Source organism: Strongylocentrotus purpuratus, unplaced genomic scaffold, assembly GCF_000002235.5.
Source record: "Strongylocentrotus purpuratus isolate Spur 01 unplaced genomic scaffold, Spur_5.0 spur5_scaffold_7, whole genome shotgun sequence".
Lineage (NCBI taxonomy): Eukaryota > Metazoa > Echinodermata > Echinoidea > Camarodonta > Strongylocentrotidae > Strongylocentrotus > Strongylocentrotus purpuratus.
Window position 1 is genome coordinate 9,263,055 of NW_022145613.1, and position 12,333 is coordinate 9,275,387.

General features: G+C 36.9%; 1 protein-coding gene across 3 annotated transcripts in view; it reads right to left on the minus strand.

Moving 5' to 3' along the window:
* LOC577886 (integrator complex subunit 9) overlaps positions 1-12,333 on the minus strand; it is a 28,355-nt gene that overhangs the window by 13,413 nt on the left and 2,609 nt on the right. The window contains exons 1-8 of one of the 3 annotated variants that reach the window (XM_030974943.1): positions 8,670-8,756; positions 5,301-5,428; positions 4,613-4,679; positions 3,766-3,828; positions 3,201-3,284; positions 1,896-1,951; positions 973-1,180; positions 299-388 (exon numbers count right to left, since the gene is read on the minus strand). In XM_030974943.1, the coding sequence (XP_030830803.1) occupies positions 299-388; positions 973-1,180; positions 1,896-1,951; positions 3,201-3,284; positions 3,766-3,828; positions 4,613-4,663 (552 nt within the window). In that variant the 5' untranslated portion in view covers positions 4,664-4,679; positions 5,301-5,428; positions 8,670-8,756. Of the gene's footprint in view, positions 1-298; positions 389-972; positions 1,181-1,895; positions 1,952-3,200; positions 3,285-3,765; positions 3,829-4,612; positions 4,680-5,300; positions 5,429-8,375; positions 8,447-8,669; positions 8,757-12,333 lie in introns of those variants that run through there. The other 2 variants (XM_030974942.1, XM_030974941.1) reach the window with 2 other exon arrangements.

The following is a 12,333-nucleotide window of genomic DNA, read 5'->3' on the forward strand; positions in this document are numbered from 1 at the left end:
AAAACAGCATAATTACAGTACAGCCTTTTGCAGAGAACAAAAGCATGAATGTCAAAGATGTATAGCACATCAGGCCTTTTCATCAACTAGAATGCTTCCACTACACCACACAATGGTATTGCAATTTCCTTCAACATTTCTTGGTATAAACAAAAGAATTGCTTAAACATAGGGTCACCTACAACTCGGCCAAAAATTAGAATTCTAATCTAAAGCAATACTTTATTTGCTTGCACTCTTTAAATGATCACAAGTCAAATCACAGAGACTACCATTCAAATCTAGCATATAATCTCACCTTTTCATAAGCCGAGCTAATGATCCAGTTACAGCTTCCCAGGCAGAAACCAGAGCTCAATGGAACAAGTGTCAGGGCTCCAAACAAACTCTAAGAACAGAAATGAGAATGTAGGTAAGCTATTGCACATGTGTGAAAATGCTATTATTTACTTAACCAGGGCACCTCACACCGAAGCACAGCGTATCATTATCCCGGGAGAGATTCTAGGAGCTGCTGAACAGGACTGCTATTTCAAGGTTCAAGATTCAAGGCATTGTGGGAAGGATAAATCATTTCTTAAACACCTTTTGATAGTATAATGTAGATCCCTCTTGGGTCAAAGTAATCATATAACATTATCCAACAATGATCTAGGTAAGCATTAAACCCCATCCTGTTACCATGACAATCCATCACAACAATCAGGGGAATAGGCAATTTTGGACTGTTTTTACATGAATTTGTCTGTCCTTTCAATAAGATAGATTCTTTTATTGATCCATATCCAAAACATGGAAAATTGGCCTCCACTGGCAGCACGTAAACAAAATACAATGTAGTTACAAAATAATTGATAAACACCTAGGTGTAAACGTCACATAATGAATGAAGAAGAATAATGAATCAATGTTGGTGAGGCTTCCATGTTGAGCTTAAACTTGAATATAAACCACATCCCATCAAAAACTAACCAGTTTTTCTGAGAATGCTGCATTGGTGATTTTGGATAGACAGGCATTGACATCATGCTTGCTGTAGCACTTCTTCCAGCAACCGAGCCACTTCACATCCTTGAGCGGGGCAGGTAATGTCTTCAGTAAGTCGGGTTTCTTCCAGAGGGAGGATGAGTGCTTCTTGGGCACTCTTTCCATGTACTCAACAAGCTCTTCCATCATCTGTCTGCGAAGGTGAAATCAAAACAGTACCGGTATGAAGTCAAGGCAGACAGAATATGTAAAAATGGTCAGTTTACCACAAGTAGTGTTCGTTAAAGTCATAATCTGTGTGTATCTAGAGTATATCATTTCAGACAACAACATCACTCTTCTCAAAATCAAGAGTTGCATTTTTTCGACTCTCCGCTCATTACACATTAAAGATAAATGTGAGTTCTGGTAAAAAAAAGAAAATTAATTCTCACAGAATCAAATGAAACATACACTGAATGTTCAAGATTACAAATAAATGTCATTTGCCAAACAATTATGGTAGAAAATATATACTGGCTGAGAAATGAGCATAGAAAGATTAGGAAATCAAGGTTAGTAGCCCTGACACCATTTGTGTAGTCCCATATAAATCTTTCTGTGTACAGTGCTTGGTACTTTACCAAGACTGGGTCAAATTTATTATGATTTTGATGACTCCAGGACTTTTGGAGTACACACCAATACTTACATGCTACATGATCAACTTTTTCTGATCCATTCCACACCTTTTCTTTCACAATGCAATTGGATGACCAGATTTAACTCACCTTTATCTTTAATCTCTTTTTGTCAATATTTCCAATGTGTTTTCTTTTTGACATTTTGCTATATAAGTTAAAACAACAGTTATACAGCAATGTTTCCACATTCATTGTAAGCAACTTGAAAGAAGTGAATCTCCTTACCTGCCAATTTGAATAGTCGGTTCAGTTGCATATATGACACCTTTGAAACCTGTAAACTGAGAGAAAAGGAAATGATATACTGCTATGTAGATTATATATATATACAGTCAAACTTGTCTATAGCGACCGCCCAAGGGAAACAAAAAATATAGGCTTTATAGACAGGTAGTCACTAGAGCAGGTTTAAGTGTATATATATATATAGAGAGAGAGAGAGAGAGAGAGAAATTTCACTAATAATAACAATAAATTATTTTTTTTCTGTTGAGAACCAGAAACTACTTATATCGCTTACTTTTGCACAGAGTTAATGCCCTTTGGCCTCTAAAATGTATGTATGTCCAGGGCAAGAGTATTAACCCTATTTTAACTGGGCTATTTCAGACCAGGTTTTTACTGGGGGGGGGTCAATTTGACCCCCCCTTAAGATCTCGGCCGTTTCACGGCCGATCGCCGCGAAAATTTGCATACATGTTAAGTGAAGTGTATAGAATAATATGGTAATTTCAATTTTTTGAAAAATTCACTCATTTACATATTTATGGTAATTTATGCAAATAAGGTCATGAAATTCACATTTTTGCCAATAAATCATACATTATTTATATTCAAGCATTCTTTTTCACTACATATATTTGTTAGACCGTTTGGAATAATAATACAACACAAAAAATTAGAAGAGCCAGGTTATTCCTTATGTTATCTCTTGTTTTAATAATTTCTTATGTATTTCATTGTTTTTTCAACTTATGTATTTTATTGTTTTTGTTGTTTTATTTCATTTATAACTATAATTCAACTATTTTGACCCCAAAACAAACACCCAAACTTTAAACAAGACTAAATAACCAATGTTTTATCTCTTTTTAGGAAAAATGACATTTCCATATGTTTTGTACACAAATCACAAAAATGAGCGATTTTCGGGCTGACATGCAACAACAAAATGTCACGTGACTCCGTAACTTTACGTCCGATTTTCAAAAAAATTGTTTTAAAAGATGCGTAAGACTCGAAAGAAAAAAGTCATGAAAGGAAAATTTTATATCTGCCGCGGTTTCGGAGTAGTCGCGAAATTTCTACAGGGGGGGGTCAAATTGACCCCCCCCCCAGTTAACGTAGGGTTAAACAAATGTTAAATGACAATGAAAGTGATTTTACTCTCTGTCTGCTCATGCAGTTTGTGTAATTACTAGCATTCTACATCAAAGCATAATGCAATTATGTCAGCAAGAGTTGATACTTTACATGGGGTAGGAAATTGTTGCACACAAAAAATTGCACTAAAAAGGCAAAACATCTTACCTCAGTGATGAATGGTAGGCCCAGCATACAGTGGTAGTTTGAAATCAAGATGGCGTCTACCGTCGACATGTCAATCATTCCAAACTAGAAGCAGTAAAATAAGGTTTAGAATTCCATGACAATTCAAAATTTTGTATTAAAAGGTGCATTGAATGAAAGTAGACAAATCAGAGAAACTGTTGAGTCGGTGAAAAGTTTAAGAAATTCAGACAAGCGATAAGAAGTGTTTGAAAGGAGAAATCACAACCGTGAAATGGTCATTCAATTGTAATATTATTTTGGACAACTCTCCCATTTTGTGCACGGTGAAAAATCACAAATTCACCATTCTCTCCAAAGGACATGTGTCTGTATGGTTATCATAGTTGGAACGCCAGTAATATCCGAACTCTAAATATCTCAAGGGAAAAGCACTCTTGAAGAGATCCATTTCACATTCTTTTGTTTATAAAAAAAGAAAAATTCAGGCACCATAAGCTTTTATTGCTCATTTATCCTTCCTTCCTTTCACTTGTTCATCATCTATATTCATTCACTCCTTCATTCACTGCTATGTTGGAATTACCTCAGGAGTGCAGACTTCTGGTGTAGCATCCACAAACACCCTTCCACTGCACTCTTTAAGTTCCTGTTAGTAGAAAATCCATGATAAATAAGGTAAAATGTGGATACAAGAATAATTACCAGGGCTGAAATTTCACAAAATTTGTCATCAGTGTCAAATGAGCTAGTGAAATCCTTGCTTCTGATTGGTCATGAGCAATTTTGTCACTGATTTTTGTCATTTGTCATTGAAAATATTAATGGGGCTTCGTGAAGTGGGTCCCTGATGTATTCATTTGGATGAAATATGTGACCAAATGTTCATTTATCCATCAAACTAATTCTCATACCCCCTCCAAACCAATGCCCAGGCATGGAGGCAAGGCAGCTCATTTATTAAAGCATATATGCTTGTGAAACCAGAGATTAGGAATTTGAATCAAAGCCACACAAATGACTGAAGAAGGAAATAAAAGATCTGGGTATACAAGTAATAATCCAAGAGTTTGATGAATATAAGATATGAAGATTGGAACAAAAGTGTTATAAATGTCACTTCACTTTGAACATGTCATCAAAAGAACAAAATCAACTTGCTAATTTTGTGAACCATAGACAATCATTTGGAATGAGTTTACAATACAAATTATACATTGTAATTGCACTCTTAATTCCTCATCTCTTACTATGATTTACTCTTTGTATTCTCTCTCCCTCTATCTTTCCCTCCCTCCCTCCCTTTCCCTCCCTCCCTCTCCCCTCCCCTCTCTCTCTCTCCCTCCCTCCCTCCCTCCCTCCCTCCCCCCCTCCCTCCCTCCCTCCCTCCCTCCCTCCCTCCCTCCCTCCCTCCCATTCATTTTTCTTCATACCTTTGAATGTGATAGTCCATGGCCCTTCTCACTTGGCTTCCAATTCGGCATCTTTGTAAACTGAGTGCTGAGAGAATCAAGATATCAAAGTAATAATAAAATTGTGAAAATAAAATCACATACCTTCCGGGGGGTAGGGGGGGGGGGGACTTTAACCAATAACAATTCAGTTACACTTAGTGATGGGATCAGTATAAATGGGTCAACAAATAACACACTACACTACAAATAGGCAATATTGAGTTCCAGTAATGATGGAAAATTAACTCCCAGAGAATCGTAAAAAAATAAATGTCAGTTCTAGTCAAGTTCAGATATGATGCGGCAAACACCGCTGAGTTTTCTTTTATGACATAAAGTGTAATTTGTTTCATATTTCTGTATCTCATACACTGAGCTCAGTGCCATTTAGTTACAAGTAAAATGAATGCACCAGCTTTTTTGCACAGGTTTACTGCATCATATCTGAACAAGCCGTTATGTGCAATACCCTTGCTAAAGATTAGCTTTAAAATTCTAGACCAGGGACCCGTTTCACAAAGCCTTTTTTTCAATGACAAATGACAACAATCGGTGTCAAATCTGCTGATAACAAATCAGAAGCAAGGATTTCAGTAGCTTATAACTAATACTGTCATTTGCCACTGATGAACAGTTTGTGAAACGGGCCCTAGGCCAGACTCTTTACCTTGGAACCAGAGGAAGAGGGAGGAAATGCTGAAGGCTCCCGAGGTCCAGACTGCAGTCTAGAAGGATGGTGGTCCCCTTGAAGGTCAACAGAAGACATGGTGCACTGGGTTGCTCCGAAAGACAATACTGCAAAGTGAGAGAGATAATCATTTTATCATTTTAGAGCAACTTGAGCAGCTTAATCACTATTGAGCAAAAAATATATGTGAACATCTTTTGTATTTGTACAGGAAGACCACTCTCACCCCTTGAAAGGGTAAAGAATCAATTGAAAAAAAGTCCACATTTCTGACACCTCAGTCAACTCCAAAGGCAAGCCTTTGCAAATTTGGATGAACCGATTAGTTTTGGGTTTAAAAAGAAATGCACAAGCATATTATGGACCTTAAATACCACTAGACCCATTTAATAATTATGGAAGTCACATTGAAATGCATGTACAATCGTTTAGCTAATCATATACATAAGAATACTTTATTAACCTAATGCTCAATATGGTTTCATGTCAAATCATTCTTGTGAGCTTTAACTGATTGAACTACATGATGCACTATTAAATAATAGTCAAAATAATTTTCATCCACTTGGTATTTTCCTTGATCTGTCAAAGGCATTCGATCTGATTGACCATGATATTCTTTTGTATAAATAATTTGTGGTGTAGCCTTAGACTGGTTTCATAGTTATGTGTGTGTGTGTGTGTGTGTGTGTTTCGGGTTTGTGTGTTGTAATTTGTTAATTTTGTAAAAGGGGCACCAGTACATAAGATCTCGATCTTTTTTGGTTTCCCCTAACGATATGTTAATTTTATACATGATTATGTCAACATGTTCTATTGTTTTGTACATTTACTATTTTTGTATTGTTGAATACATGAATTTAATTAAATATAAAACTTGAAGCTGAACCATGCCTAAGTTCTCTCAATCAAAAGTTGATTAATTGGGTGTAGGCCTAATCTATATAAATGAAAATGAATGTAGAGGGGCCCGGTCCTATTCTATATATACATGTAAGGGCTATTTATTTCATATGTATTGTAATTTGTAGGTTTATTTGCATTTTCTTTTTGTTTTATTTAATATGTAATTGTTTATCTTGGTATTTTGTTTGTTATAGCGCTTAGAGACTTTGGTGGTAAGCACGTTTTTATTTTTCCTACGGTATAATTTTTCAATCACATGCTCCACCATGGCGAAGCAACGGGCAAACTTTAAAGGGGATGAACTTCACCTGTTAATTAACGAATTAGAAGAAAACCATCAACTTCTGTTTGCGGGGTTTAAAGACTTGAGTTCCGCGAAGCAGAAAAGGAAGAATTGGAATGAAATTGCTGGAAAGATCAACAAAATCGCCGGAGGAGAGAGGACAGGGGATGAAGTCCGGGCCAAATGGTCTAAGTACCAATCGATCACCAAAAATAAATACAATCAACTTCGAAAGCAGAGAGCGAAGACGGGAGGGGGCCCTTCCCCCGTAAACATCAACGACATTGAGAAAAAGTTTTTGGACATCATGACATGGGTTCCACCGCAATCGAGGGCATCCCGGGAGGGGTAGACACGGACGATTCACATGGCCCAAGCTGTTTGACTTTGCAATCTCCAAAGGCAAGGCAGAAACAAACAAAGAGCCGGCAACCAGCTGAAAGTTTCTCCCAAAAGTTGCTGAGCATCGAAAAGGCGAAAATGGAGATTCTGCGTCAGCTTGTCGACATTCGAAAGCAAGATTTAGAGGTAAATGTATAGTTATGACTGCATGTATTTCAGTTTAAAAGTTATATGACGTTCGATCGCATTACATGTTGCTTTGCTGGTTAGTGTGTCTGTACGTTTTTTTTTCTTCAATGTATTAATAGAATCGTTATTATTACTATTATTATTGTTATTGTTAATTTTTGTTTTCATTTTAGGTTCCAATGGCATTACCTTTTTATGCAACTGGGAGTTTATATGCAGTCACGGGAGACCTGCAAGGCGTAAGTAAAGCTAGAGTTAGCAGAGTAGTTTGAGATATTTCCAGAGTGCTAGTCAGAAAGGCCAACAACTACATCGACTTCCCAAGTGACAGGGCTTCCCTACTTCAAGTAAAGCGCGGTTTCGGTGGAATGTGAGGCATTCCAAATACGCTGGGTGCCGTTGACTGTACCCATGTCCGCATTCGCTCACCTTCGATAGATGAACATCTCTTCGTGAATAGAAAGGGCTACCATTCCATCAATATTCAGTGCATTTGTGATTCGCAAATGAAGTTCCTAAACGTTCTTGCCTGCTTCCCAGGCTCAAGCCACGACTCATACATTTGAGCAAACTGAGGCATTTGTAGAAGGTTTGAGGAAGATGTACATGTGCATGGCCACCTAATAGGTGATAGCAGGTACCCTCTCAGACCATTTCTTCTCCTTAACCCGAGCAGTCCTTCTTCCGCAAATAATTTCATAATGTTTTATAAGGTTTGAGGAAATTTAGTATTTATGACGGTTTATCATTTCGTTTTTGAAAATAACAATTTATAATATATAATATGTATTTGTTTATTTATGATTCATTGTCAGAAAAATACTTACATGTATTGTACTTTATATTATTATTGTTATCGAAAAACTGTATACTTACATGAATGCAGAAGGAAAGAAAATCAAAGAAAATCAAATCAAGACAAGAAGAAAGATACAACCAAAGCCATAAAAGAGGTCGTTCAGTACTCGAAAGATCTTTCAGAGTCCTGAAGTCTGATTTCAGGTGTATAGACGTGTGACCCGTATCTGGGGGTGGACATTGGTTTGTGCCAGAGCGTGTGTGCCACATTTTCGTGGCGGTATCTGTGCTCCACAATATCTGTGTAAGCAACAATCTGCCCTAGGACGACCCTATTGGGCAACACTCTGAAGACAACAATAACGACGTTCAAGCAGCGGTTGCTGGCGATGGCAGACAAATCCGCAATAATCTCATCAAACAACTCTATGGTGTAACAGTAAGTGATTAACTATAACTTTGAAATCTCTTACTGTAATAGTGTAAACTCTCACAATAATAGTGTAATTGTAAACTAATAAAAGTGCACCTCTCACCAATATATCTTTAATACACCAATCATCCAAGAACCACCGCCAAACTCACTTAAATGAAATCCTCTCTCCTAAATCTCCAATAAAAAAGTAGCAGATCCCTAAATCAGCACCTGTCCAGTGCAGGTCGATCTGTCTGTCTTTTATTGTAGGCTGCTGTCACTATGAACATGACTGACAAAGAAAGCGGACAAAATATACAGTTCCTCAGGTAGACAAAGGAACATCAAAAGGAAAAGGAGTGAGAACCAATGATAAGTAAGAAGTAGAAATACATAAGACCATTGTAAGACTCACACAAGACAGAACTAGTCTGACATGATTGTTGACTTGAGCTGCACTGCTATATTTTAATACATCTTCAAAATGGCTGCCAAGATGGCTGACATGCAGTCAATGAAACAATAACAACCAATCACAAGATTGTGCATGAAGTAAGTGACCAATAGAAAGCCTGAGGAAAGATAGAGTGCCATGTGCCTATGGTGTGCTGAGTTGAATAGCTAAGAGATAGGAAGAGTGTGCGTGTGTGTGGGTGTGTATGCGGTGCTATGGCAGGTAATGTGAATGAGGATGAATGAATAGGGATGGAACAATAGAAGCCAACAGCTTAACAGACATCAGATAATGAATGTAGGTCAGGAGTGTACTGAAGCATAACAGAGTGGAAAGCTAACCATTTGGATCAGTAAAATTAAAACCTTACCATGAATAAAGAATGAGAAGAGGAAGGAACATACCAGGTGAGATGGAAGGCTTGGTACGTAGAGGAGATGGATGGAGGAGTAATTGAAGTAAATGAATATGTAAGTGATAGGCAAATGATGTGCAATGAATATATAGAGAAGAGACGAGAGAAACAAATAGTAACTGTAACAAATACAAGTATGGAATGAGTCTAATTTTATTGCTTACAATAGTAATGAACAACAAAGAAAATGTTGTGCATTTATAAATATCATATAGCAGGGCGCGACAAACCCGCTTGCCCGACGTCCCGGGGCAACCAAATTGAGCCGTCGGGCAAGTAAATCAAATTATCACTTGCCCGATTCGGGCAAGTGATACTTTTACAGTAATTTCCTAGTGTCCAAGAACTCTACCATTCACCCGTCAACTTCTTACCCGTCGTCAAAATCCAGAAGCAAAAAAGCGATCGTTCCGATTTCGAAAAAACTTCACAGACAGCTAGCCAGCTCAGCTAGCTCAGCGCGCATGCAACAGTGACACTTCAAGCCATGAATGCCGCTCCGCCTCCACGCACGGCCGGCCGTGAGCTAGCTAGAGACAGCTAGCGCGATCGTACCAGCTGCGAGCTTATTCGCGCTCTCTCTCTCTAGCTCTGCAGGCCGCACCGACAGGCCTTTGCTATTCTCTGATTGCCGATTGGTTGAATCACGCCAAATATGACGTCATTATTCTAGGGAAATGAACACGTGCGAATCGGAATGGAATAAACAACAGGGATTTTCTAGTAAGTACAAAAAGTCAAATGTTTGATATTTATTCATAATGACTGTTAATGATTGTGAACATATTATTTAAAACTCGCTGCTCATATAAATCAGATGAATGTTTTTGTCTCGTTTTCAATTTATTACTGCGGTCTCAAGATCCGACCGAGCGAGTCATTTTGATAATAGTATCGAGACCCCCAGAATATAAGCCGTTGTTGTTTTGTTTTCATGGTTTTAGCGACGTTGTTTAGTCTAGTTTTCGCATACTTATCCGAGATTTATCGTAAAATATCTTCAATATTATTATTTAGTAAGAATTTACAAATTTTGGCATGATATTTATAGCAGTGAATGATGAAATAAAAATGTCCGTACTTTATTTAAAATAGTTGATTACCCATTATTTACATGACGTTTCTTGATGGAAGAGTTGACCCAAATTATTAACAGCTGAAAATTAGCCTACGTTTCCAAATGACAGCGGCTTGCACAGACACACATGTGATGTTGCACCATGGTACATGTGGCTACCATTAATGACATGTTTGTATCATATTTTTTACAACAGGGTCATTATGCTTTTTTACATGACTGAATATTAAAAACTTGAACCTGCTTGAACCATTCTACCTTGCCGAGATTCATGTGAATCTGATTATTTATGGAGAATCAATAAAATGCGTTTTTTAAACCTTCAACCATCCTTTGTTGACCATTTTCTTTGACATATTAGGTTATTATTCAGTACAGTTACACTGTACATGTATGTGCATTAATTTGCTATCTAAAACACTAACTTATCATTACGAGATAATAAATGCTTTAACCTCGAGTCCTTTTTCGCTTTAAAGTTTTGGGCAAGTGGAAATATGTTTGGGCAAGTAAATTGAAAACCCACTTGCCCGACAGGGCAAGTGGTGAAAAAAATTCTTGTAGCACCCTGCATATAGGCACAAGTGAATAAATGTTTGGATTTCAAAGAAATTATTGTTCATCACATTTTCTTGAGGTTGGTAGCTTCAACAGGATGTACATGGAGTTACATGTAAGTACCTCTAGTACAGAAATAAAAATGAGATCGAGAGAGAGAGAAAGAGAGAGAGAATATGGGCATAGAGTTAAAGAATGACTATTTACTTGTTTTATGTTGTATACATGTATTATGTCACATGTATATATATTTTTTTCTTTCTCTGTGAATAGGTAATGCATGTAAAAATTGTAAATGCAACAAATTTCCTTTGGACCAATAAAATTTGAATTGAATTGTAACAGATCGAGTGTGTGCGTGAGTGAGTGAGTGAGTGAGAGAGAGAGAGAGAGAGAGAGAGTGTGTGTGAGAGAGAGAGTGAGAGAGAGAGACGGACAGACATATAGTGACAGATGAGAGGTGAATGTAAGGGGGAGAATTGACAGATAGATAGATAGAGAGAGAGAGAGAGAGAGAGAGAGAGATGGATTAGAAATCATTAGTGAATATATTTTCTGAAGAAACTTAATAAAAATAATTTTTTATTTCATTCTTTTGCCCATAAAAGTTGGAAACAAAATTTCTTTGAGTCTTTAATTGAAATCACTGCAAAATCATAGTTACATAACGATATAATTTATTTTCAATATCTATCAATAATGAATAATATTCTCACAATCCCTGCATGAAAAGAGGCAAAAAAAAAATTATTCTTACTTTATGGGCAACATAAAAAAAAAACTATCAACCTCATTAATAAAAGAAATTAATTTGTCTAAACATTTTCATTGTTTTTTTTATTTGTGTACCGGTACACAAAGTTGCAAAATTAAGCAGCACAACCAATCAAAATGCAAGAATTTGGATGGCCTTTTTCTATTATTAGTAATATAAATAAAATCTACATTATAACATGTTATAGGTTTTGAAATATAGAGGAATCATTGGAAAAATATCATCATCTATAAGCCTACACGTACAGTGTTAATTCGGTCACTATTACCCCCCCCCCCCCCTCCATGAATAAAACAGATGGCCAATGAATGATATATGATTAATACGGCAATGAGGAGGTCATCTATCACATATTATTGGAACTAAAATGACAGGCAAGTGAATAGTATGAGGCTCATGGTAGATCAATGCTAAGGGATTATTGATACTTTATACAGAATGAGCATCCCAGAGAATTAAGTACAGAACTCATCTATATTTTTCTCAAAATGATATTGAAACTAATCATACATTACACGGCCCATAGATTGATAGAATAGCAACAAACTGACTTGTGTAGGTTGTTTCCAATTCCAGCAATTATAAAAGATCATATGACAGGTAAGTTGTTGCTCATCTTGGCAAAGACAGTTTTGTGAATCACTTATGACTTAGCACGGACAAGTTGAGCGACAGCAGCGAGATGTCGTTGATCTTGTAGTTGTACTTTGTAGGGATTCACCAAACTGGAATGACCAGAGATCAGACAGGAATTGGAAATTAAACACCTTTTAATCAAGCAACAACGGCCTCCATGATA